We start from the raw sequence: 26,827 nt of genomic DNA on the forward strand, positions 1-26,827 counted from the left end.
CTGTCCACCAAGGCACTAAAGGTACTCACAAGGAGTTGAAGGAAATGTGAGGAATTCCCTGGGAGTCAACTGGTGTCAAAACCTTTTTGTTCAATTAGAAGAGTTTGGGATAAAGGTGAAGAGTGAATGTACAAGTGAATCTTCATTGCCCAGAGTAAGGAGTCACACCAGCCCCTCTAAGCTGACCCTCAGTTGAGAAACTGAGGGATCAAGTCTTCATACCTTCTGGGTGTTAATCAGTCAGTCCTACAAGGTAGGATACTTACAAGTTGAGTTCCAAAAACAATTTGGTAGCTGTAGCCAAAATAGTACTGAGTTTAGATTGAAACTCCAAAACCCAAATAACACCACAAAAGTATCTTTTATAAGGTTTATTTAAAGAAATGTGTATGTATACTAGTCCTCTGACTCAGATATTACCTGGTCAGACTTAAAATACGAAGTCCAGATAGAAATCCAAAGTCCAGAATCCCAGAAGCAGGTCTTCTGGCTGCACAAGACACAACTGAATGTCCAGACTTGAATGAATGATCTTGCTCTATGCTTTATCAGGTGTGTTGCTAAGACATGCAAACATTTATCTTCTACAGCACTATGTACCCAAATGCAGGATTCCTTGCACTAACGAGATGGAATGTGAGTACAAAACTCCCAGGCTGATGATCTTACTTGCAGCTGCATCTGATTCCATCTTATCCCGTATATCTCTGGAAATTCTATATGTGGTGTTAACTTCCTAGAGAGGTGCCCTCAGTAACTTTACTGGGCTCAGCAGCCTGAACCAGAGTTTGAGAAACCAAGATGCAGCTAAACAAGGCCAGTTTCTTGACAACTAGAAAAGAATATTAAGAATACTGTCGTATCTAGTGACCCAGGTGCTGTCATTCTGAGTAACGGTGAAAATTGCTTTGAGAGATGGGAATCTGGGACTTTCATCTGTTTATACCAAAAATTAGTTAACGCAGCATGTACCTGAGTCCTTGCTGAAAGGCCAGGTTCAGTCCACATTAAGACAGCTGTTGTGTCCTTAAGCAGAGTTGGATTTTTTAAAAAGATTTTTAACAGCCTCCAGTTTTCTCCAGTTTCATTCCATGCCCATATTTCTACTTTATATATAAGTTGGGCTATGGCCTTGCTTTGTTACAAGTTCAGGAGGGGGGATCAATCAAAAAGCCTCCTTTGGTGCGATATAATTTTAGAATGACCCCAAAGTTCAAAGGACTATGGGTTTTATGATTTCCAAGGAGAGCGTTTCACAGAAGACAACTCTGAGATACTTGACGTTTCTGCATTGATCAATAAGACTGCTGCCAATGGGCCACTGGAATTTATGAGGCTTTTCCCCCAAAGACCATTGCATTTATCTTTGTGCAGTAAATTGTTAGAGAAGTCACTAAGCTTGAACAATGGCCTACTAAGCCCTCCTCCAGTAAGGGACACTAAAATAATGTAATCTGGATATAAAAGAGTGGAACTAAGAGTGGATATAAAAGAGTGGGACTAAGACCTATCCCTGTTTTAACTCCTCTGTTTACTGGGATGTCCTCTGTTAGACCGTTTATGCAATTGAGGTTTCATGCTGGGCTGCAGGCTAATTAGTCGTGGCAGGTTGGCCCACCTCTTCCTGCACCAGAACGGGGGAGCATTTGGTCCAGTGCACCTCATTCGCCCCCAATTTGTGCTCCTGCACGGGAGCTGGGGCAATGAAGTTCCCAGTGCATAAACGGTCTTAGAGAGCACCTATGGGGTGGGGAAAGGGTGATGTTTATCTATATTAGTATCTGCCTGTTTATGCCAACGTCTATATCAGCTGGATCAAATGCAGCAGCCGAGTCCACAGAGGTTGTATGAGGTCATGCAGTGATCTGTAATTTTTTATCCTTTCCTGAAGCCTATTTATTTTGGGTGATTGACCTTGTTAGCCTGCTCCTACTCCTCCAGTTTACTTAGAGTTTAGAGGCTGTATCCAACAGGCTGACTGGACAGTAGTTACTATGATCCTGCTTGCTGCCCTTTTAAACATTGGAGATCACTGTGCTTTGTTTCTGACCCACTGAGAAAATCCCCATTGAGTTGAGTTGCATAAACAATTTGGCAAGAATTGGCATGAACTTGCATATACAGCTTCATAGAATCATAGAGTTGGAAGGGGCCATACAGGCCATCTAATCCAACCCCCTGCTCAACGCAGGATCAGCCCAAAGCATCCTAAAGCATCCAAGAAAAGTGTGTATCCAACCTTTGCTTGAAGACTGCCAGTGAGGGGGAGCTCACCACCTCCTTAGGCAGCCTATTCCACTGCTGAACTACTCTGACTGAGAAATTCTTTTTCCTGATATGAAATTTTTTTTCCTGATAAATGTATCTGAAGAAGTGAGCAGTAAAAGCTCATACTCTGTCACAAGAGCTGTTAATTTTTAAGGTGCTACTGAACTCTTGCTCTTTTTTCCTGTGATATTGTCCTTAATGAGTGTAGTTTATTGTCTTCACTCCTGATCAAAGCAGACCTCTGAATAGTTCTCTTAGGCTGTGAGGAATTGTCCCAGGTCTGGTGAGGTCTAAGGGAGCTAACAATATTCTTATTTATTTCAGGATTTTACAGCTATCATTCAAAATTTCTTGATGTGGGGACCTGAAAGATTTCTTTTATAATCTGGGTTGTATGCCATTGGGTAGACTGCTTGATTCTTCTTTGCCTGAAATATGCAGCATTAAAGAAGATTGTGTCAGAAAATCCTAGTTGTAGATTTAGTAGCCTGTGATTGCTCACAACTCTGTCACCTACCACAGTGATGGATAAAGGGGATAAGTGAAGAAAAGACCAAGATATAATTGTGCTGGCTGCCTTGGAGGAAATATATATATAAGTATTGTAAGAGTTGTCAAAAATGCTACCATGAACATTGGTGAATATGGTTGGTGAAGATATAACAAGTTTTAGAAATCTAAGACCTGCTTTATTGATCACAAGGTCTTGGAATGTTCTATCCAGACAACATTATATGCTGGTTACTAAGACCATCTAGGGAACTAATTATCCCTGCCCCTATCCTTAGTTTGAAATTTTCAAATAACATGACAAGGAACTTAAGTAACTGATATTCTAAGTTTACCAGGGTAGCAGAGTGTCTGCCCCCAATATTTTTGGAACCCTGAAGTTTAGAAATGTTTAGTGGGTTTCACATATGTGAAAACTATGCTGAACTCCTTACTTTTCCTACTGGCATGAAAAAACTTGTTCACTGCCACACTGAAGCCCAGTATAGACGAATACACCTTGAACATTGAATCACTTTGTGGAGAGGGAGAGTAGATATGAGCATGCTGGCCTGGCCTTCTGCTTTCACATGGTTGCCTGATCATCTTCAGAATGCAACCATGCAGAGGAGGAAGCTGCACATACAACCTGTCCCCATGATCAGCAATGTTCGGAAAGTTGAGTTGCTGATCATGAGGAGGGGGTATATGTGCTGCGTCATCCTCTGCGTAACTGCACTCTATAGAACCAAGAAATTGTATGGAGGAAGGTGGTGGGCACTTCCTCTCTCTCTCCTTCTATGGTGAGTCAACTGTGTGTGGGGGTTGGGGTGTCTTTATCAGGATATAGAGTATTTCCAATGAGGAACCCTCAAGGACTTCTGGGGATCATTTCATTTTCGACTTTATCCCCTTTCCCACATGATTTACCCTTTCTATTCTGAAAGCCCTCATATCCTCTTCCCATTCCCTGCTTCCTTCTCTATTTCTCACTCACCAAAAAACTTCCTTTTTATCTGACCTTCCATCCGGTTTTTAATATTTACTTGATTTATATATTTCTATTCAATGGGGAGCCAAAGGAGCTTATGTCATTCTTCTTGCCTCATTTTTATCCTCACAGATAGAGGTAGATTAGGCTGAGAGAAAATGACTGGTACAAGGTTGCTCCACAAGCTTCCCTGACAGAGTGGGTTCAAATTCTGGATTTCCCACATCTGACACTCTAGCCACTCACTATACCATACTGGCTCACAGATTTCTTTTCCTCCCAATTGCTGCTTGGAAAAAGTCTGGCCAAGCTGCAGAAACTATGTCGTAGAAAGTCATTCAGATGAGTTGTGTCATGGCCACTCTAGAAGGGTGAACTGGGAGGCCAAAATGGCCCTGGAAAGAGCCCTCCTCCTGCCTCTTACTGATGGGGAGTTTGAAAGATGGCAATATTATTCTGATTTCCTGCAATACACTGGGTGTCCATATCTTAAAGATATGTGCACTGCTTCTATTTGAAAAGGGGGGTTAACCCGCCAGTGTATGTATATGTATTAGATTTCAGATATTTCTGCAAACTTGTTGCTTTTCTCAGGTTTCTGGAAAGATCTAGGTTTTCTGTTCATTACTCTGCCCCTATATTTAAGTATCCACGAGTGGGGTCATGTGGACAATTAGATACATTAATCGGAATGTGTTTTTTCTACTGATGTTACTGCAGTAGTAAAATATGAAAACTATCAGTTATAGTAGCTTATTTTAATAGTGTGTTATTTGATATATGTGAGAGATGTTACACTTCAATATCTGTGCATGATAGGTTGAATATTTCTCCTATCTGCACAGGAAAAGGTTAAATTGCACCACTTAGATGATAAATACCAATCCAAAATTATCCATTGCCAAATTCTGATCAAGAAAATAAAGCTTTTTAGTTAAATTATTTAATCAAATGATTAGGCTCTTGCAAATTAATTTGACATACAGTTGGGCATGTGTCTTCTGTGATCTTTTAAAATGAGTCTGAACCCAGCAGACATTCTCTAATTTATAATTCTTTGAAATCTCTATTCATTTGATTCACATTCATCATGACACTTGTGCTCCGGACATACAGTAATTACATAAAAATAAGTCCAGTCTCCTTTGGCCTAGTCAACTTTTGGCCGATGAGTTTTTTCCCTTGATTTGAAATAGCACTGGTGTAGGGTTGCTTGTCTCCAGGTAAGGTCTGGCGAGTTGGAATTACAACTGGGGCTTATCTGCACTAGGCTTTTAAAGCTGGTTGGGTTCAGATGAACAAAAGCCTTCTACACTTGATTCTCATTTCCAGTCAGGATTTCCCCCCTCATCTGCACAGGTGAGCATTGACCCTGGAGTCAAAATACTTATTCTCTGGCATATCCAAGAGTGGATTTTCCTCACTTCATCAAAGAAATGCGAGCCCATGGCACTCTATTCTCGATGCAGATGGGCTGCTTCATTTGGCTTTTCCTCTTCCCACTCACTGCAGCCATGCCTCCAGCACTGATGTTGTGCTGAGGTATCTCCTGATTGGCTGGTATGTGGCATTAGCAGCCTTTTGTTCTGTTTCTCCATTTCAGCTTCAGCTAGATTGATTCTAAACTTCTGTGCTGTGGAAGTGTTTTTCTGCTTTTTCTGCTCCCTTAAGTAATGCATTAATCACTCCTATCAGAAAAAGTTAAAGGTGAACATATGGTTGTCTTCAGTTCCTTCTCCCAATCTTCTGTACATGTTTGAGGGGGGGAAATGCTTGCAAAAAGTCAGTGAATATTCTGAATAGGGCCACAGACAAACAGCGCCAAGAAACCATAGCTTTATGAGTTCAAGGCTGGCTATGAGTCTTTTTTCTCCACACAGATTTTATTTTGTTTTTGAACAGCTTATGTTCTAAAAATACACAATTTTTAAAACATGTGATTTTCAAAAGTAAAATAAATAAATAAATAAAAGTCCTGTGTGGGGGAAAAAGACCCACACCCAGCCTTGAACTCTTAAAGTTGTGGTTGCAAGGCAAATAGCTTACTAATTGAGCTATCTCAGAGCTTGCTGCCTGTGGACCCATTCAGAATATTCACTGAGTTTTTGCAGCTGATTTGGAGAAGGGACAATGTGCCTCCATACAGTTGTTTCTTAAATAAAGACATTCCAGTGTAAAATGTCCCCTTCACTTAAAAAAACAAAAAGACCAAAAAGAGGATGGCCCTGAGAAGCATTTCTCTCCCCCCCCCCCCCCCGCCTGAAGCCCATGAAAGAAGAAACATCTCAAGGTAAGGACAGCTCATCTTTACTTCTGAGATTAATTCTTATCAGATCACTTAAGGGGGAAGCATTCAATGATAAAAGGACTACTCCTGATAGAAACCAATCAACAGACTAATCAAACCAAGGGAGGGGGGCAGTAAAAGTCTTGGAGATCAGCCCCTGCAAAAACTGTTTTCCAGGGAGAAGAGTCTATTTGGGTGGAGATTACAGCATGTGGGTTAATGCTCTTCCCAGTCAGGGGAAATAATTGTTTCTTCTTTTGTGGCATGAATATATCCCGTTGTGACATAGGTGTTTATATATCTGAATTTGAATCTAACAAAAATCAGCAGGACCGAGCCCGAAAAAAACATGTGGTTGCAGACTCAGCCCTGGTTTCCAGACTAAATAGATCAATTCCTTAGAAAATGGGTACTTTGTAAGGTGGATTCCATAGGCTCATTCCCCACTGAGGTCCCTCCCCTCTCCAAATCCTGTCTCCTCAAACTGTACCCTACCAGAAGAAAGAACTATTGTATTTTATAGGTGATACCTTAAAAATTATAATGAAGGGGATGTAAGGGAAAATAATTTCTGTCCTATACATTTTGTATTACAGGATTGTTCTTGATATATGCATTTATGTTATAAACTCCCTTTCCCTTTTCTTTCTAGACCCTCACTCTCTTCTTAAATTAAGAAAGTATTATGCTGAGCTGTACAATTGAGCAATGGATCTAACAGTTCAACATAGGTCTATTGAAGCTGAGTTTTCTGATGTCCCATTCTGTCTTTCATAGTTCGAGATCGTGTACGATCAAAAATGGAAAGAGATATCTTAGCAGAAGTGAATCATCCTTTCATTGTAAGACTTCATTATGGTAAGACGTTGTTATGTTAATTTGTGGAAATTTTAATTTTTATAAGTTTTAACTTTATCATTGCAATTAACAGAGTAGTTTGTATATAGACAAAATTACACTGCTTCAAGAAAACATGATGCTTTGGGCTGATCCTGCGTTGAGCAGGCGGTTGGACTAGATGGCCTGTGTGGCCCCTTCCAACTCTATCATTCTATGATTCTATGATTCAATGAGTTGAAGATACCATTATTACGCTTATTTTGTTGTTAAACAAACCTCTGTTAATTTCTAAAGGTTAATTGGTATTAATCTATGGACATATTAAGCTGTATATACCAGAACATTATCTTGCTCTTCTAATTTATTATCTATGGGTGGATTTGGCATATTCATTTTAGTGTTAATTATTGTTACATTTGTCTCAGTACTATGGGTCACTTTTCTGGCTGGCAAAGATGGAGGCACTTCATTGTTCTGTTCTTTGTCTAACTGATAACAGACATAGATAGTATTGGAGAATAGCTACTTGACCCTGGAGCACTAATAGTGTGAAGCCTCACATCCTTTATGCTGCTTACCATCTTGAAAGTGCTGGGTGAATGTAGCGACATTATCCCAATGGCACTAAACTTCTTGTTTTCAACAAAGTGAAAGCTAAGCTGTCATAATTGTCTTAAATTACATTTTTATCAAGATATTTATCAGCTTGCTTGCTAAGATTGTTTTATCAAGACATAAAGGGGTGAAGGAATAGAAAACAGCTTTAACACTTTCCTAACCTGCCATTTTATTGTTGAAAATAAATCACCCCCAAATTGTTGAAATGTCTACTAGGGAAAACTTACAGGTAGCCATGGCTTTTGCCACCCTGCAGGGGGAGGAAGGGCTAAAGTTTCCTCTTCTCCCCATATTCCTTAATAGAACAGTCTTCTATTTGGGGTGAGGAGTGGGGAGGGAAGGGGTAGACAGACAGACCAAAATGGTCAAAGAATGGGGGTGAATGTTTCACCATCTGTCTTTTTCAACTTTATTTGAATAACTTATTCATAGAATTTTCATTCTGTGCCTATTGTCTCAGCTCAGTGCCAACTGAAAACAATCAGAAAATGCCAAATTCCTGATTCATACCAGAAACTACAGCATAAACCATATTGCTACAGCAAACAACAGACTGGTGTTTGCAGGACAATTCTTGGTTGAAATGTGTACTTTCAGCAAATCCATAAAGGACCACTTCTCCTATTTCAACCAGGGCCAGACTAGTAATTACTAGTAGCCATGGATCCAGTTCGACCAAGTGATCTTGGGGTGTCTGTGGACAGAACAAGATTTTCTGGTGCCTTTGCACTATAGGCCCAAACAGGATTGGACCTCACTGTATTTTAAATGACATCAGTGGCCACATATTGAACCCGTGGCTACCACATGGTCTCCTTTGGCCCTCAGATATATTATTCACACAGGATATTTGTCAAGGAATTTTTAGGGGGCACCTTTTGAGACAGAAGAATTTGTATCATCTCTGAGGAAGACAGAGGTATTCTGACAAATACTCTGAGGTATTCTGACAAATACTCTGGTAATTCCTTCCAATGATGCAAAGAGCTGTTTGAATCCTAGCCAATATATTTCTCTTGCAGCACATAGCACTAAGAATTTTTTGATTAAAGATGTGTAATTCATAACCCTGTATATCAGTGGTCCCCAACCTTCTTATCACTGGGGACTGGTCTTGACAATTTTACTGAGGCCGGGGGGAGGGGGGATAGTCTTTTGCTGAGGGACGTCACTGCCGCCGCCTGAGCCCCTGCTCCACTTGCTTTCCCGCTGGCGCCCATGACTTCCTGCCACCCACTGGGGGCGCTGCCAGCAGCAGCTGCACAGTACCACGCCGAGGGGGAGCCCCAGCCATGGCGGCCGCTGGAGAGCACCAAAGGTAAGCCAGTGGAAGATTGGCAGGGCAGCCCCAGAGGCAACAGCCAGGAAGGAGGATGAGGAGGAGCCACGGCCTGGTACCGACTGATCCATGGACTGGTACTGGTCCCCGGACTGGGGGTTGGGGACCGCTGCTGTATATAGTGTGCTAATATGAAGCATTTAGATTACATCTGTCATTAGACCCATATGCTCCAAGACAGTGGATCTCAACATTTTGTATCTTCCATCCCACTGATCATTCTAGTGAAGAAACTGGGTCCCATCATGGGATAAATAAAAACAATCCCTTTTATCCCTAAAATTGTTTACATTCATTCCATTACTACTAGCATGCCAAAAGTTACAGATCGTAATCTGTCATACATAAAATCTGCAGGAAATGATATATCAGTCTTCCAAGCAGATATAAAAATTCAGGAATAACAAATTGTTAGTCATTGTTGTGAGTACCCTGCTTTGCATCTGGGCTACTTCTAATCCCACCAGTACACATCTCACTAGCTGAACACCACTGCTCTAAGGTGTATTTAAAAATATTTAACAATGAATAAACTTCAGCAATTGCTGTGTTTTCAAAAGTTTACATTACATTGGGTCCTCAGTTGAGCAACAATTTCAGTTTTTATCCTGCCCCCTCTCTCAAAGAGCTCAAAGGTGTTGTATGATTCTTTCCTCCTCCCTTTTATCTCACAACAATCCTATGATTTAGGTTAAGGAAAGGGGGAGAATGAATGGCCCAAGATCACATGGTGAGTTTCAGGATGAGTAGAGCATTGAACCACTATGATCTGTTATGCATGGCAGTGGCCAGTAGTTTCTAGAGGTGGAGCAGCATGCTCCATTGCTTCCCGTGTATGAATGGGGTAAGATTTCATCTGAAGGACATGGTCCACCCTGGATTTTGGTGTGCACACATGCCACTGGGGCAGAAAGGTTCCTCTGCATTTCACTGCGGTGGTGGTGGTGGGGTTACCTTTATGAAGGTGGGATTGCATCCCTGTGCCCACAGGCCTGGCAAAGCTGCTGATGGTGCTTGCAGCAAAAAAGGAAAGGGAGAAAATGAATGCGGGGCACCAGAGGCCCTAATCTGATCCATGGCCAGGAGCGGGCTGTGTCACCATCAGGCATAATTAGGAATATGCCCTGCCACTGGCCAGCCAGTAAAGTGGGGCTTCTCCCCTGTGCATAATAGGTCTGTCTCTCAGTCCATCCACTAACTGCTGCACTGGCACTGAGTCCTAGTGCTATAATAATAATAATCATCATCATCATCATCATCATCATCATCATCTTCAGCTAACAAGAATAACCTTATCAGAAAATGGTACAGCATTGATGAAAGAAATATTTGTGAACTTCATTATTAAAAACTGCAGCATTACCATATTTTTCTATTGCAGCATTTCAAACAGAAGGGAAGTTATATCTTATATTAGATTTCCTACGTGGAGGAGATCTTTTCACCAGACTTTCCAAAGAGGTAAATGCACCAGCTTCATGAATTGTGTGTGAAAACAATGTAATAATGTTATCTAGATAGTGATCTCTTAAGTAATGTGAATGTATCTGAAAAACTGCTATAAGCCTGATGGAGCTGGCACAGCTTCACAGGGCCTGCAAGACGGAGCTCTTCCCCTAAGCTTTTTCATTGGGGCACATGAATTCTATAATTCTGTAACACCTAATGGGCCTCCCTACAAAAACACTCTCCATAATAATATCTCAGTCTGGAATTAGAGCCACAGAAGGGGACAGTACTAGAATCAGTGCTATAATCTTTGCTGCTGCTAATTATAGAAGTGGCTTTTCCAGAAGGGCAGTATATCAATCAAATAAATAAAAATTACTAAAGATAAGTCATACAGAAGAGAAACACAGTGATAATCCTGTTTTTATAAAAGCGCTATGAACAGTGACAACATAAATTTCTAATTATAGATGTTCTAATAATGGTATCTGACCTCCATTAGTGATTCTGATTAATCAGTTTTCTGTAGAGGGACCATGTGAAGACTTATAGTGGGCACGATGAATAAGCATTACAAGGCTACAGAAGCAAGCACAGAGTCCAGCAATGCTAGTCCCAAAAGTAACAGCAAGTCCCTGAGTACCAAAAACTGCTTTTCTTTGAGCTCTCCTTGCACTCTCCCTATAATCAGGCTGGAAAAATCAGTTTCAGCATCCTCTGGCTCTGCAGGTTATCATTTCTCCAGGTGGTTTGCTGTCAAAACAGGCTGGGGTGATTGCTCATTAATTAATCATGCCACACAAAAAGAAAGAAGTCCATTTATTTACTTTGTACTACAAAATGTTGTGACTATATCAATATAATAATCTACGACAATGATACCGGAGTGGTCTTCCTTTATGACATAATAGTTAATGGAAGAACACAATAAAGTAGAATTCCTTATTATGTGTATTTTCATGGATAAATGAAATATATGAACTGGGAAATCATAGATGTAATAAGTAGGAAGATACAGTAAGTAAGAAGTTCAGAAGGCAGGAAGTCAGGGAAGGGGATAGATGAGTAGTTTTCCTTTGGATTTTGTTTTGATTAGTTTTTTGCTTTGCTTTGTACAATTATTAATATGTAGTTTTAGGTTTTAAAATTGGATCTATATTTTATGGAGGCTTTTAATTGTTTCAACTTGTTAGCTGCTTTGAAAATTAGTTTTTCATATGGAGAACTCAGCGACTCGTATTACATGGAGTCATGGGCCCATTCCACACCAGGATCAATTTGGCAAATTGATTACAGAAAGAAAAAATGCAATTTTAAATAGTGGAATTCGGCGTAACACATACCTGCCTTTGTAGTGGAATCCAGTTGCATTTCAATCGTTTCCCACAGGTTTCCGGTCTCGGCAAAAATTGCTAGTAAGGAAGCGATATTTGCCGTGCTTTGTCCCGTCCCTGGCCGTCAATCAAACGAGCAGCCAATGGGCGGTTGTTACCATGCTCCGGAAAAGCCCCTTTGCCTTTAAGAACAGGTTTAAAAAAAAAGAAAAACACAAGTTGCAACGAATATGCCTTGATTCCTTGATTCCTTGCTTACTCCTAACGTAGAGACCCATCTAGCTGGCAGCTGGCCTGTGAACTACCGATTCATCGTTGCCACGCTCCCCCAAGTGAAAAAAAATCCCCCCTCCCTGTGCACGGGCACAATTTTCGGCCAAAAATAAAGGGAACTTGCAAACGGGGCTGTGTTGTGCTTGGTGACTTGAGGCGAGCTTTAAAGCAGCTCTGTGGAGGGACTGCAGCCAGAGAAGCCTCGCTGGGTGAATGAAGGCTCACCGCTTCATTGCTCTCCACTCGCTCCGAGAAAAAAAAAATGGCGATCGCTTCGCCGGAAGATCAGAGGAGAGAGCCAGGGGGAGGGACTTGGCTGAAACCGCAACAATGGTAACGCACAGAACTTTTTCGCTAGTGTTGCAGATTGGTTGCAAGAGTGTAGCACTTTCCAGAGGGTGAATCCACTTTTTGGGATTTCCCTGGAAGTGCTACAACGAAGCGCTTCTAGTGGGACTGTTTCAGGAGTGTGGCAGATTGTGTACGACGTTGTGCATAACTGCATTTTAGTAGCAATTACAATTTGCCACACTCCTGCTACATTAAACCCGTGCAGAATGGACCATGGAATTTCACTAGATTTGTCTTTTCGGTGTTTTCATAATTCTAGTGATATAGCCAGAGCCTCTGGTTGGATTGCCTGAAGTGTGTGTGAAAACTGTTGGAATATGCAAGATCTACTGTACCTAAATAAAGATGACTAGAACATCCTGTAGGGGTATTAAAGGGGGAAGGCAACAAAAAGGGAATTTTCTTCCTGTTTGCCCAAGGAGCTGTAATTCATCAGCCCTATGAAGAGGTAGGAGAGAGAGCATCTTCTTGCCCAGGGGTAGTCAAACTGCGGCCCTCCAGATGTCCATGGACTACAATCCCCATGAGCCCCTGCCAGTGAATTCTGGCAAGGGCTCATGGGGATTGTAGTCCATGGACATCTGGAGGGCCGCAGTTTGACTACCCCTGTTCTTGCCGATGAAACCATCCATGCACACATTAGCAAAGCCACAGAATGTAGGCAATAATGTCAGATTAGGTGTGTAGGAGACAATAATTATTTCAAACACTGCCTGCAGCATCAGAAGTACAGTCTCTAACCATGTTCTAAATTAATTCAACCTTTTTTTTTGGTGCAAAAGTTTTTGTTTTGGCAGAAAAATCAAAATGCAAATGATGTTTGCTTTGCTGGACCTTACGGGAGTTATTTTGTTCATGTTCAGATTTCACAAAAATAAATTTTTAGTTCTAAACTTGACATCTACATTTTAATAGATATTAGATTGCAGTTTGTTCTAGCCTTAACCTGTATCTTTCTTCCTCCATACACATTCAAGCAGTGGCTAATATCAGGGCAATGCTATTACTCTATAAACCTGATGTTCCTTCCCATCTATGTTGGATCTGTCTCATTCTTTCTATGGCCTCCAAGGGCTGATAGCCATATTACCTGTGACAGCCACTGCTGAAAACCTTTGCCCCTTGCAGGTAATTGATACATTGGAGAGTCATGTTAAAATGCCTTTAGGAAATACTAATCTGCATACCATATAGCTGCACATTCAGGGAAGCAGTTTCAAGAGGCAGCCACAAGCAGAGATTATTCTGTAAATAAGCCCCTATGAATTGCTCTTGTACCCTTGAGTAGGAAAATTAAGGCTGTCAGGATGACCGGAGCCCACTAGTACAAGGTGAATAAATTATGTAAGGTTGGCACTACCCATTGCTAGCAATACACTGTTCTTTCTCCTACCTGCACAAGCAGCATTTATGAGTCTGTCTGGATAAACTGCAGCAACTGCTAATTTTTCCCTTAGCAGCTGTGCCAACAGCAAGTGGCTGTAGCTGTTACTTCAGAGCAGATGGGCTCTTTGAGGCTCTCCTGGAGAGTAATTTCCTTGACCGCTGGTGAACTGCCTCTCAGTTCTCTTCCTGTGGCTTTCTATGTAACTTATGTCATAAAAGTATTAATGTGCAGTCATCCTACCACCCTCCACTGAACACACAGATATAATCTTTGTCTATCAATATAGAAAGTAATTGAGAAATCAGCAGATTTAAAGTAATTTAAGATTTCTCATAGTACTTTAAAAAGTAGAGCTCTACTGGTTGCTGCCTCCTTTGCAAATTTAACCATTCTTGCGTAAGTCATGAGAAGAACAAAAGAGATCCATGCTTGTTAATGTGAAGAAGACTAATTGTTGATAAACACAAAACTGAGCAAGTTGACATTATGTATACTATTGAAACACAGAACTAACAGCTTTATAAAGAACACAGTATGTCACAGCAAGGTGACATTTGGAAAGAGAGATTCTCTTTTTGTCATATCTGTTTGAAATTATTGCTTCTACTTGTTCTCCAAAGAAGATGATCTCTGTGCTTGGTAGACAGAGATTGTTGGCAGATGGCTTGGTCTAAAGAAAAAGCCAAAAGGCAAAACAACACAAAATAGTGCGCAATGTTTCAAGTTCTCCAGAACCCCTCAGCAGACCTGTTATTTAACATCCCAAAAGACCCATCCTGTACCTCCTAATGTGTTAAATCTGCAAGTTTACAGATGAGAAGCCTTATGAGCGGGACCTGAAGCATTTTTTTTTTTGCCTATCCTCCCCTTCTTTTTGCATATGTCTTTTTCATGGATATATAGGTTACTAACCTTGAATTGGGCCCTTAGAAAAATGTCTACTTTGAAGGGGGGAAATGATGGCATTATATGCAGCTGAGATCTCTCATCTCCCCAAAGTCCACTCCCAAAATATCCTCAACACTACATAAATACAATTGGATCTCACTTCCAGTTTTTTGGTTTGGAAGGAAATAAACTGATAACTTTCTTTCTGTGTAAATAATAATTTTGCAAATTTGTTGTGCTTGTTGAGCCAATGTATAATTGTTTCCAGTAGAAAAATCAACAAAAAATAAGCCCACAATCTTACATTAAATAATTTAGTTTTCTGTTTCTCCTTAGGTAATGTTTACAGAAGAAGATGTTAAATTCTATTTAGCTGAGCTGGCCTTGGCTTTAGATCATCTCCATGGTCTTGGTATAATTTACAGGGATTTGAAACCAGAAAAGTAAGTCTGTGAAGATGCTCTTAAATTAAATACCCATGAGAGCCTCTACCAATTTCCTCACACAGTTGATGTCTCAAGATATATAAAATCTTAGTTATTGGAATGTCTTGGGGAGCATCCTTGAAGGCTCAAATAATAAGAAACCTTGGACACATTAGGGAGCAGGGGAGGGGTACAAGAAAATCAGAATGCTGAACTGGGATTTATATATTTTGAAATATATATATTTTAGGCTGCCTTTCCAAATTAGTTAGACATTACAAACTGGAGGCAATAAAAAAAGATAAACTAGCCAGTACTAATTGCTGCTTGCATGTCTGCAGAGTTTATTTTTGACAGCTTGTAGCCCATAATGCCTTCAAGAAAAGGCTCACTGAGACAAAATAAAACAGAAGTCCATTGGCACCATAAAGACCAACATTTATTGCAACTGGAGCTTTTTGTGAGTCAGAGCTTAGGACTAATTCAGATGTGAATAGAGATAGCATGACATTCTAGGTCTTGAAAGAGACAAGACAGAGGGCTGTTCTGCACAACCGCCTATGTAGACAAATGTAAGCGGTATCGTAAAGTGCTGCAATTAATAGTGGCAGATCTTGATAATGCACACAGCCATTCCCACTGGAAAAAAGGCTCTCCCACTAGCGCTGTCTTCGTTACCCACAACTTTCTGGTCTCACCGGAATTGCAACAAAGGAGGCGATATTTTTCTGTGCTTCTTCCCACCCCTGGCAATCAATCAAACAGTGAATGAAATGAAATGTTGTGTTCGTGCTCCCAAAAAACCTAAAACTGTTTTTTAAAAACCCGAAAACACCAGTAGCGACGAATATTTGTTCATTCGATGTCTCAGAAAGACCTTTTTCGCTGGCGTAAGAGCTGGCGCTTAATCGTTTACACGATCTTTAAGTACAAAAAGCCCCCCCCCCCCGATGGGTGCAATTTCTCGCCAAAAATGACAGGCAGTGTTGAACAGGGGCCTGTATTGTGCTCGGAAACTTTAAAGACAATTGCAGAAGGGAGCTTTGTTTTACTGTTAAACATTTCTGAATTGCTTGTGGAGGGACTTCAGCCGAAGAAGCCTCGCTTATTCATTGCTTTAGCTGATTTAAGGAGAAAAAATGGTGATTGTGTCTCTGGAAGCTCGGGGCGAGAGCTAGGAAGGGACATTCTTTCTACCAGTATATTGAGAACGCACATGTATTTTTTGGATGTGTTGCAGATTGTTCTCAGAAGTGAAGCGTTTTTTTTAGGGGGAATCCACTTTTGACGATTCCCCGAAAAGTGCTACATCGAAGCGCTTTCTGCGGGAGTGTTGCGGAGTGTTGCGGATTGTGTACGACATTGTGCATAATTTTTAAAAAATAGCGTTACACAACAGTTAGACTTCAGCTACATTAACGCTGTGCGGAATGGTCCAGAGCCTTCCATACTATCTCTGGAGGCAAAGTCCACAAGATGGGTGCTATATTAGAGGTGGCAGAGGGGAAAAAATCCATCATCATTACTTAATAATAGTTGTGATGACTGACAAAATTCATTGTTCATTTATGCCTGAAAACAATCTGTTCCCAGCCTACAAAGGTTCTACCAAATATCATATCCTTTCAAAGTATATTTCATTGGAAAACAGCATATGAGTGAACTATTACCATTTTTTAAAATGCTTTCTTTTAATCTTGGCTTGGGGAGAATTGCACATAACTTTTTTCGTGTTCTTTCTTGCTAAATGAAATGTGAAGAATAGGCCCCAGGAGTCTTGCCTGAGAAGGAAATGATGGATCAACAGATATACTTGTCCTGTGATTCTTTTCCCCAGTATTTTCTAAAACATTGATCAGATTTCAGGAGTGAATTGTACCAAGATATTGACCTACCAACTGTTGAATAACAGCACTCTGGTTGTCTTGTGCCTGGTGCTTGGAAGTGTGCAACTAATAACCACTTTTGAGTTAGAGAAAATAGTCAATTTCAGAGAATTAGAGGAAATGGTAAGTAACGTATAGACCCCTAGCCAAGGAACACACATTCCTAGGACTAGCGCAGTCTGAGTTTTCATTATAACCTTAGTGAGTTTCATGGCCAACCTGTGCCTAGATAAAGTTACCTAAATTGTGCCTGGAAAGTTACCTAAACTGAGCCAACCCAGTTTTCTTCTTTAATTTCTTTTCTATGTTATTTAATTTATTTATAAATTCATTTAAATTTTCTTTTATTGTCAGAAAGCACTTCTGTTTTTTTCATTATCCACTTGAAATACCCTTTTGACAACTATTTCTTAGAGCTCCAAGGCAAGAGCTTGTCTGGCCAAATTCAGGGAAGTTTCCCAATCAGATGGAAGTCTTGAGGATAAATTAGCCATTTGCTCAAATTAATTGTTTTGTTTTGCATATTTCTTTCTTTTCAGCCTGCCTTTCTCACTAAGATACAATCAGATAGCATAAAACACCCAATAAACAAATAGAACTAGGATTACAAAATTTGAAACCAGTGCAAACAAAAACAATATAAGATACAGTTTTGCCAGCTCCTGTTTCCTGCTGCCACTTAATGGCAGGAATGCTTGAAGAATTTTTTTTTAATGTCCACTGGGTCAATGACATTACTGTAGAGATTCTAGTCATTCACAGAGAGATGTGATATAAGTTTTCCCTGAAGTACCCACATTACAACAATAATAACACATGACATATCATAAACAATGCAGAAAATACAATTACAAAAGTAGAAGGACAATGTAATATGCATTATATAATGTGGCATCAATAATGTGTAGGGTCAACCCCCTTGGAATATAGAACTCCGGTGCAGGGATTACCTGTCTGCTTCCAGGACCAATTCAAATTGTTAGCCTTTAAAGCCCTTCATGGACTGGAATCCTCGTACTCCTGGATCTCCTGCTGTACTGCATGCTGCTCAGAAAGTGTTCATCTATTGGTTCCATCACCTGAGAGTGTCTGTTTGGTCAGAGACATTCTCAGAGGAAGGCCCATTCCTCTGGAATGGCACTTTCTATACTGCATACGGAAGGGCCTTAAGGCCCTATAAGGAAGAACTGTTGTTCCATTTGCTGGAGGGTAAATTATTTATGCTGCATTTTAACTGCATTAATTGTATTTTAATAACATATTGTCTTTACTTTGTTACTGAATATTTATGATGTCCTTGCCAAAATTTGCTGTTTAATTTGCATAAATATAGTTCAGTTTTTGCATGCTCAGTACCTTTGTTATTTGCCCTAAACTTTTCACTGTACTATCTCTAGCATTCTTCTGGATGAAGAGGGACATATTAAGATTACAGGTATGTAACATACAGAAGTTTTCCACTGTTACATTCTGCCCATCACATATTTCTCTGGCATGGATAGAACCATCGAAGCATGGTCTGCACTGGCTATCTGTTCTTTTTTGCACACAGTTCCAGATTCTGGATACAAAGCCCTAAATGGCTTAAGCTAGATATAATGAACAGCCTTGTTTCTTCCTCTATATCAAAAATTCCCTAAGGATGCCACCTTAATGATCTGTGAATCAGGTTCACATAGCAGGGTTATGAATACAGACATTGTTGTGTGCTGCTTCTGGGTTACAGAATTCCCTTCCTGTTGAAAACTCACCAAGTTTAAAACCTGAGCTGATTTGCAGTGCTCCTCCAGATTCAAATGGACACATATTGCTGCTTTATCCTGAGTCAGTAAGACGGTTGGTTTATCAGAACACTGCTTAATCTAGTTGACAAAAGCTCCCCAGAGTCTCAGGCAGAGGCCTTTGATTGTAAGCCGTGACTTCTTTGGGTAGTAAAAAAAATAAATAAATAAAATAAATAAGCATCGCTTTTTACCCACTCTTAAGTGGGTGTTTGGTGTCATTGACCCAGTGGACATTAAAAAATCTTTCTAACTTGCCACTATCTGCTTCTAGCCTGAGGTCTTTATGAGGAGCTTGTAGTCTGCCAGAACATAGTTCTTCTGGGCCCAAAACCCTACTTATGAATTATATGTAGAAACAAGCAACAAAGTAGAGCTGGGCAAAAAGTGGTTGTCACATAGAGTTAGGGTGGCTGGAGACCTGCTATTCCAACTGACCTCCAGGTGACAGAGCTCAGTTCCCCTGGAGAAGAAGGTTGCTTTGGAGGGTGGACACTATGGCATTGTACCCCACTGAAGACCCTCTATTCCCCAAACCATGCTCTATCCTCCAAAATCTCCAGGTGTTTCCCAACCTGGGTCTGGCAACCCTACATATAATGCAATCCTATGCACATTTACTCTGGTCAAAAACTATTGCAACCAGTAAACTGCATAGGATTGACTGTCATTCATTCATTCATTGGTTTCTATACCTCTCCCTCATGACTGGTTGCCTCAGGGCGGTTCACAACGATAAGCTTGGAACAATTCATATAAAACCAAGATATATAAATTATCAATAGAAGCAGTATTAAATCATTAACATTTTAAGTGATTAAAAATAATTACTTGAAACCACTAACCCCATAGATACAAGATGGGAGGGGAGGATAAAGGGTGGAGGAAGGCCTGGATTAGATGTTCTGTCAGGTTTTTCCACAGTCCTCAGCTGTAAGCTTGGTGGAAGAGCTCCATCTTGCAGACCCTGTGGAACTCCATGAGCTCCATCAGGCCCCTGATTTCTCCCAGAAGCTCATTCCTTCAAGTGTGAGCCAAGGCTGAGAAGGCCCTGACTCTTGCTGAGGCCAAGTATACTTCTTTGGGGTCAGGGACCTCCAATCAGTTGGCATTAGTTGACCAGAGAGTTCTCCGAGGGACGTATTCAGATAGGCAGTCCCTCAGGGGCCAGTCTGCATATAGCCTTGAAAGTTAAGTCCAGAACCTTGAACCAGATCTGAAATTCAACTGGGAGCCTGTGCAGCTGCATGCTGGACTCATTGCAGTTTCTAGAACCTGCATAGATTGAGTTGCAGTAATCAAGTCTGGAGATGACTGTCACATGGATCACTGTGTCTAGGTGCTCTGGGGCCAGATAGGGTGCTAGTAGCTTAGCTTGGTGGAGGTTGAAAAATGCTAGCTGCTCTATTCTTGTTACACCTGTTACACCTCCATAGATAAGGAGGCATCAAAAATTACGCCCACTGGTCATCTGTGCAGCTGAAAGCACTCCATCCAGCTTGGGTAGGCATGCCTGTCTAACTGATCACTGTATAAAATTCAGGATTATTCTAATGATCATTGTATTAATGCTTCATTTTTCTTCATCTAATTTATTTAGACTTTGGCCTGAGCAAGGAAGCCATTGATCATGACAAGAGAGCTTATTCGTTCTGTGGAACAATAGAGTATATGGCCCCAGAGGTGGTCAACCGGCGAGGGCATACACAAAGTGCTGACTGGTGGTCCTTTGGTGTTCTCATGGTAATGGAGGGGATTTTTTAAAAGCTTTTGTGTAGGATGGGTATACTATTTATTAAATGTTAACTTTAAAGAGTTGTTCTCCATCAAGCAATTATTGAGCTTTTTCTAAGCACTAGGGTATAGTCTACACGGATATTTTTACCCAGTCCTAGTTCAAATGAATCCCTCCGGTCTACACTGAATTTGATTTGCATTTTGATTTTGGGCCCTTTAAATTTTCCCTCTGCAACAAGCATGATTGATTCGTGGTGACCCTACCGTTCCCCCGCAATATCCTGGAGTGGATATAACCCTCAATATTTGAAAAACTGGCATCAGGAAGAGCACAGCTCTCTGCTCTTTGCGAAGTATTCCCTTATTGGCCAGGGCATCAGTTCAAAGTCTTCCTGGTGCTGTTTGCAAGGCTTGTCTTAAAGTAACTGTGCTCCAGAAGCCCTAACTTCTCTCAGCAGAGATTTGCCTGTTGTTTTTTCCCCCCTCCTCTGCTGTCTCCAGTCTTCTCCCCTACCCCATTGAAGAAAAAAAAGAGAGGCTCCTGCTATGCTTGGCTCCATGCTCCCCACCCATTCTGACCTTCCCCAATCGAGTGCAGAACACTTTCTGTTTCAGTGGGGGGAGGGGGATAGAGGAAGACTCAAGTTCAAATCAATCTGAATTCAGCAGGATCCATGACGGAATAAACAAAGTAAGTACATAATCAGCCCATTTTTATTGTTTTGGGTTTCTTGACCATTTGCTATTTATTGTTTTGGGTTTCTTGACCATCTGCTGTGTAAAAAAATCTTTCTGACATCTGTATTGATGATGAAGCTGAGTTATATCATCTGTCCACTGGTCCTTCTAACCCACTACTATACAATGATTAACAAGGTCTTAAGCTCAGCCCTACTACAACATTTTTAATTAGTGATGGAAGAAGAAGAAGAAGCACTGTTTTTGCATACCCTGCTTTTTACTACCCGAAAGAGTCTTAAAGCGGCTTACAATCACCTTCCCATCCCCTCATAACAGACACCTTGTGAGGCTGAAAGATCTCTCAGAGAAATGTGACTGGCCCAAGATTACCTAGCTGGCTGCATGTAGAAGAGGAGTGAGGAATCAAACCTGATTCTTCAGATTAGAGGTCACCACTTTTAACAACCATGCCAAGTTGGCTCTCTGAAACTGGAACTTTCTAATTACAAGGCATTGTCTGCCTGCTCCACTACTAAGTCAGTATGCCTCACTAACTTCTTTTTATCCATTACTAGAGGCAAAGCCCATTGTACCCAAGAATACAATGGGCAATAGGATGCAAACCTGCACTGTGGCCTTCCTGGGGGCTGTCTTCATACCAAAAGCTCCTGCCCACCCTTGGACTCTTGAGAATTCACCTCCAAGCCTCAAGGAACATTCCTGACCCAGGGGTCAGCAGCCTCCACCTGTAGCCTGGAAATCTCCTGGAAATGGACTATAGAGATCAGCTCCCCAGGGAAGGTGGCTGTTTTGGAGGGGGGACTCTACAATGACAACTCATCTCCAGGCTCCTGATGAAAGGGCTAGCTTGGGAGGGGGGAACTCTGTGGCAGAGAGGTTGCAGGATGGAAGAGATTGGGACCTGAGGATCTGCTGGAATTGCAAGTCATTTCCAGACAACAGAGTTCAGTCCACATGGAGAAAAGCCCTGGCTTTGGATCGCATGCAGGGATGCTAGACTCCGGGTGGGAAACAGAGAAAAATGCTGGGGGGCAGTAATTGCTAATAACAATAAACATCAAATAATTCATAAACTTGTCAGTTTCTTCCTTCAATGAAAATATTTAATTGACAGCAAAATTTCAGTTCAATATCAGAGTAAGTAAAAACAGTTGTATGTTATAATCAAACATGAAAACATTGGTTGGCAAAGAACTTACAGAGGATTTATCAGTTACTGCCTCCACCAGCTTTTCTCAACTTTTGTACCATTGAGAAACCCTTGAAACAATTTTCAGACTTCAAGAAATCCCAGAAGTGGGATATCCAGGTCCCAGCTAGAAGCTAGCCTCCAGGTGGGACCCGGAGAACCCCCAGAATACAAGTTCCTCTCCAGGCTGCAGTGATCAGTTCCTATGGAGGAAAGAGCTACTTGGGATAGGAATGGGGGGGGGGGGGGGCAGTGGGAGTCTGTGTAGCTCTCCCCTCTATATACACAGAAAGAAAGAACACAGAAGACTAAAATATTACTTCGTTCTCAAATAACAAACCTTATTAACCACACAATCACCACTTCATGTAGGAAATCTCTGAGTGTCTCCCTCCTTCAATTACTCTGAGAAGCCATTGGCCACAAGGTCCATATTTAAAGGAAAAGAATCCCCTAACAGTCAATGAGCAAGTCAAAGTAGATTTACACCACCCTCTTGCAACAACTTCTTCTGCCTGTGCTCTAGCTACAACTCTTTCAGGCAATGGCAATTTGTACAGCTTGGTGTAGTGGTTAAGAGCAGCAGCTTCTAATGAGTGAGCTAGATTTGAATCCCTGCTTCTACACATCTGGGTGATCTTGGGCTAGTCACACTCCTGTTAGAAACTGTTCTCACAGAGCAGTTTCTCTCAGAGCTCTCTCAGGGTGCCTGTTGTGCAGAGAGGAAGGGAAGGCTATTATAAGCCACTCTGAGGCTCCTTTGGGCATAAAAACCAACTCTTCTTCAACTGAGTGCAATTTGAACTGATTGGCTCTTGCTTATGAATAAACATTGCCAGGTTAGAGGGTTTTCCTTGCTGTCAGTACACAATTTGACCTGATTGGCCCTCATTGGCAGAGTACAGTTTGAACTAATTGGCCCTCATTGACAGAGTTGTCTCTCTCTGTTGACAGCATACCCCATGCGAGGGCCAATCAAGTAGGGAGTGAGTTGGCTGCATGCAAGTTCAACTTTAGAATGTTTAATGACCTTCTCTTTGAAAGTCATGGTATATTTTATCTCTTCCCTCTTTTGATTTATCAGAGTTAATTATGTGTTCCCATTTCATCATACCTGTCTTCCAAGGAACTCAGGATAGTTGGACATTGCAGGGCTTCTTTCTCTGAGTCTTTTTGTCTTCCAGGTGAGACTTCTTCCATTTTGGTGTAGTGGTTAGGAGTGTGGACTTCTAATCTGGCATGCTGGGTTCGATTCTGCACTCCCCCACATGCAGCCAGCTGGGTGACCTTGGGCTCGCCACGGCACTGATAAAGCTGTTCTGACCGAGCAGTGATATCAGGGCTCTCTCAGCCTCACCCACCTCACAGGGTGTCTGTTGTGGGGAGAGGAAAGGGAAGGCGACTGTAAGCTACGTTGAGCCTCCTTCGAATAGAAGAACCAACTCTTCTTCTAATTCTGTCCTTTCCAATCTCTTTTTCTTCCTTGACCCACTCATCACCTCTGCCACTAATTCTCTTACCAAGTAGTTCAGAGAGTGTTTCAAGTGTCACATTCTGACCATTAAGCAATTATTCCTTTGTCTCTCCCTCCAACTTCTTTGAATTTTTTCCCTTGAACTTCCTCAGTCTTAAACTGACAGTCCTGACCTGAGCAGAGTTACACCATTTAAGCTTGTTGACTTCTGTGAACTTGGAAGACTATCACTCTGTTTAGGACTATACTGTTAGTGAAGCCTAAAGTTGAAGCACGTTTTCCTACTCTGCCTCCCATTGGGTTTTTCTATAATTCCAAACCTTTATGGCCACAGATGTCTTAATATCTGATCCATTTTGAAGGACAAGAGGAAAAGTATGTCTGCTGCTGCTACAATTAATTAGAGAGATAAAACCTCACGATCCATAACGTGCTGTTGCTAGGAAACAAGGAGGCTTGGTTTACAGGCATGTGAATTAGTGGGAACTGAGAGGGCTAGATAGAAGGTACATAAGGTACATAGGTAGCCCTTATTTGGTCTCCTTCAAATTGCTAAGCAGCTGCTTTGTTATTCTGAAATAGGTAGGAAACAAGGCTCCTGAGTCTTCTGGAAGAGTTGAACTAGATGGAACACCAAAAATAAGTTGGGAGGAAGAACTACCTAGTGTCTCCCACATTGTCTCCAATCTTGAAAATGTGAATGTATTTACACTAAAACCATGAAAATGTGAACATATTTATACTGACAGTAATTACAGAGGCTATAGCCTATAATATCACAGATCTGTTAAGACTGTTATCTGTACCACTGTTAGAAAAAACCCAAAGGTACCAGAATCAAACCAACAAATAAGAATCAGAACCAGGGCAAAAAAAAAAAAATCCCTAGAAATCAATCAGCTGACAATTCACAGAGGAAACATCAGTCATGGATAGCTCCCAAACACAGAGCTCAACTAAGGATACAATACCACTAAAGGGGAACCCAAGGGGGTCGGGGATCCCAATAATAAGGGGAAGAGGCAGAGACAGCGGTGGGGGGAGGCTGGACAATAGAAGGGGCTTGAGAAATGACCAAGCTTGAGCCCCTTCTAACCTCCGCCTCATCTCTCGAGCCATTAGGGTGCAGGCAAGGGTGAACAACCCACCTCCGACACTGATGCTGTGCAATGCCAGGTCGATTAATAACAAAGCCTCCACTCTGCAAGCTTACTTTGCAGAGCAGGGGGTAGACCTGGCATGCGTGACGGAAACCTGGTCCAGAAATGGCGAAACAGTCACTCCCAAAGAGCTGGCCCCTGCCGGGTTCTCTGTCCTCCATCAGTCATGGAACATGGGGCGGGGAGGAGGAGTGGCAATCCTGATCCATAATAACATCTCCTTCAGGGATCTCCCTGCGCTGACAATCCCAGGAATTGAGTGTGTTGGCCTTCGGTGGGTCACAACCGAGAGCATGGCCATCTGGGTGGTGTATCGCGCACCCAATGCACCTCCAGATGCCCTGCCTGCCCTGCTAGAGGCGGCCACCATCTGAACACTGCAGTTCCCCAGACTATTAATTCTGGGGGACTTTAATGTCCATGCAGAATTGCCATCTTATGGCAACGGGCTGGACCTGGTGTCAGCCATGGTGATGCTAGGGCTCTTGCAATTTGTTGTTGGCAACAACAACAAGCCTTTAATAGCATATAAAAGTACAATATAAGAAGGGAAAGTGCAAAAGGATCCACTGCTAGTGAGAACAAAGGCAAAGATCATGCTTTGGACATAATACATTCATGATTTCTCATGGCAAGATATAAAAACTTTGCAACTGGTTCAATTATATCAGGGTTCTGGGATGTCAAAAGAAACTGAGTCTTTCGTTCATCCGAATGCAGTTCTCTTTTACACAGCAGTGAGTTAAGAAATTTGGCTCGGATCGAAGAATAAAATGGACAATGGAAGAAAACGTGTGTAATTGATTCTATACAGCATTGTCCGCATGAGCACAACCTAGCTGAATACGGGATCTGTTGAAATCTCCCATATAGAACAGCAGAAGGTAGAGCATTAGTTCTAGCTAACATGAATGCTCTATGCTGTTGTGGGATGATTAGATGGTAGAAGTACACAGCTAGGGGCTGAGAGCTTGGTGAGATCCCCAAACTCAATGGCGAGCAAGCGTTTCTAGCTTTACTGCTAAGTTCCTGCAGTTCTATGTCTAACAGTCTGTGTTTAATTGAATTAAATGCAGTCTTTTCAGATATCAGATACAAGGAGTCTAAAGATATCCCTATAGATTTAATTTTTAATTTTCCCTCAATGTGTCTTTAATTTTCCCTCAATGTGTCTTAACCAAGTAGATGACTCATGTTCAGATAGCATGAGGGAAATTAGACTATTGGGGTCAGATCTAAAATGAATGCGAAGCCAGAACTTTATTGTTAACAACCATGCTCTGGTTTCCAATAGTCTTTGGCTGGTTTCTAAACATAGGACTGCGTAAGAGACATAGTTCAGGGTCCCAAGGATTTTACGAAGGAAGACAGATTGGAGACTTTCAACTGCTTGGTTAAAAGCATTGATCCAAATAGGGATGCCATAGAGCAGTTGGGCACTTTGTTTCCCATTGAATACTTTGAGGGCTGCTGGCACGTACTGGTTACCACTGGTGTAGAAGAAACGTGTAATTGCCAGGGTACTAGTTTTTGCAGATGTGATTGCATATTTCCTCTGTGTAGCCCAATTTGCATTATGGTGAAAAAATATTCCCAAGTATTTGAAGCTTTTAACTTGTTCAATGTTGTTACCTCTTACATTCCATTTAAGAGGCTTCCAAGGCTTTCCAAAAACCACAATTTTGGACTTCTCAAAGTTCAGAGCAAGTTTGTTTACTTCACAGAAGTCCAGGAATTGAACCAGTAAGCGTTTTAAGCCAATTTGTGAATGGGACAGCACTACCGCATCATCTGCGTATAAGAGCAGTAGGATGTGAAGAGAACCAATTTTGGGGCTATGGCCAGAATTGGGGGATAGGGACGTAGCAAGGTCATTTATAAAAAGGTTAAATAGAAAGGGAGCCAAGATGCATCCTTGTTTTACCCCTTTGTTGGTGTTGTTGGCCCTACCCACCAAGC

The 26,827-nt window shown here is 41.5% G+C and overlaps 1 protein-coding gene across 4 annotated transcripts in view; it reads left to right on the top strand.

Moving 5' to 3' along the window:
- Positions 1 to 26,827, top strand: part of RPS6KA2 (ribosomal protein S6 kinase A2) — a 304,496-nt gene that overhangs the window by 210,367 nt on the left and 67,302 nt on the right. For 3 of the 4 annotated variants that reach the window (XM_077347780.1, XM_077347797.1, XM_077347789.1), the window contains 5 exons: positions 6,813 to 6,893; positions 10,214 to 10,293; positions 14,851 to 14,957; positions 18,223 to 18,260; positions 20,207 to 20,349. In XM_077347780.1, coding sequence (XP_077203895.1) covers positions 6,813 to 6,893; positions 10,214 to 10,293; positions 14,851 to 14,957; positions 18,223 to 18,260; positions 20,207 to 20,349 — 449 coding nt within the window. Of the gene's footprint in view, positions 1 to 590; positions 637 to 6,812; positions 6,894 to 10,213; positions 10,294 to 14,850; positions 14,958 to 18,222; positions 18,261 to 20,206; positions 20,350 to 26,827 lie in introns of all 4 variants that reach the window. The other variant, XM_077347798.1, reaches the window with a different exon arrangement.

The sequence above is a fragment of the Paroedura picta genome, chromosome 1, assembly GCF_049243985.1.
Source record: "Paroedura picta isolate Pp20150507F chromosome 1, Ppicta_v3.0, whole genome shotgun sequence".
In the NCBI taxonomy this organism is placed as follows: domain Eukaryota; kingdom Metazoa; phylum Chordata; class Lepidosauria; order Squamata; family Gekkonidae; genus Paroedura; species Paroedura picta.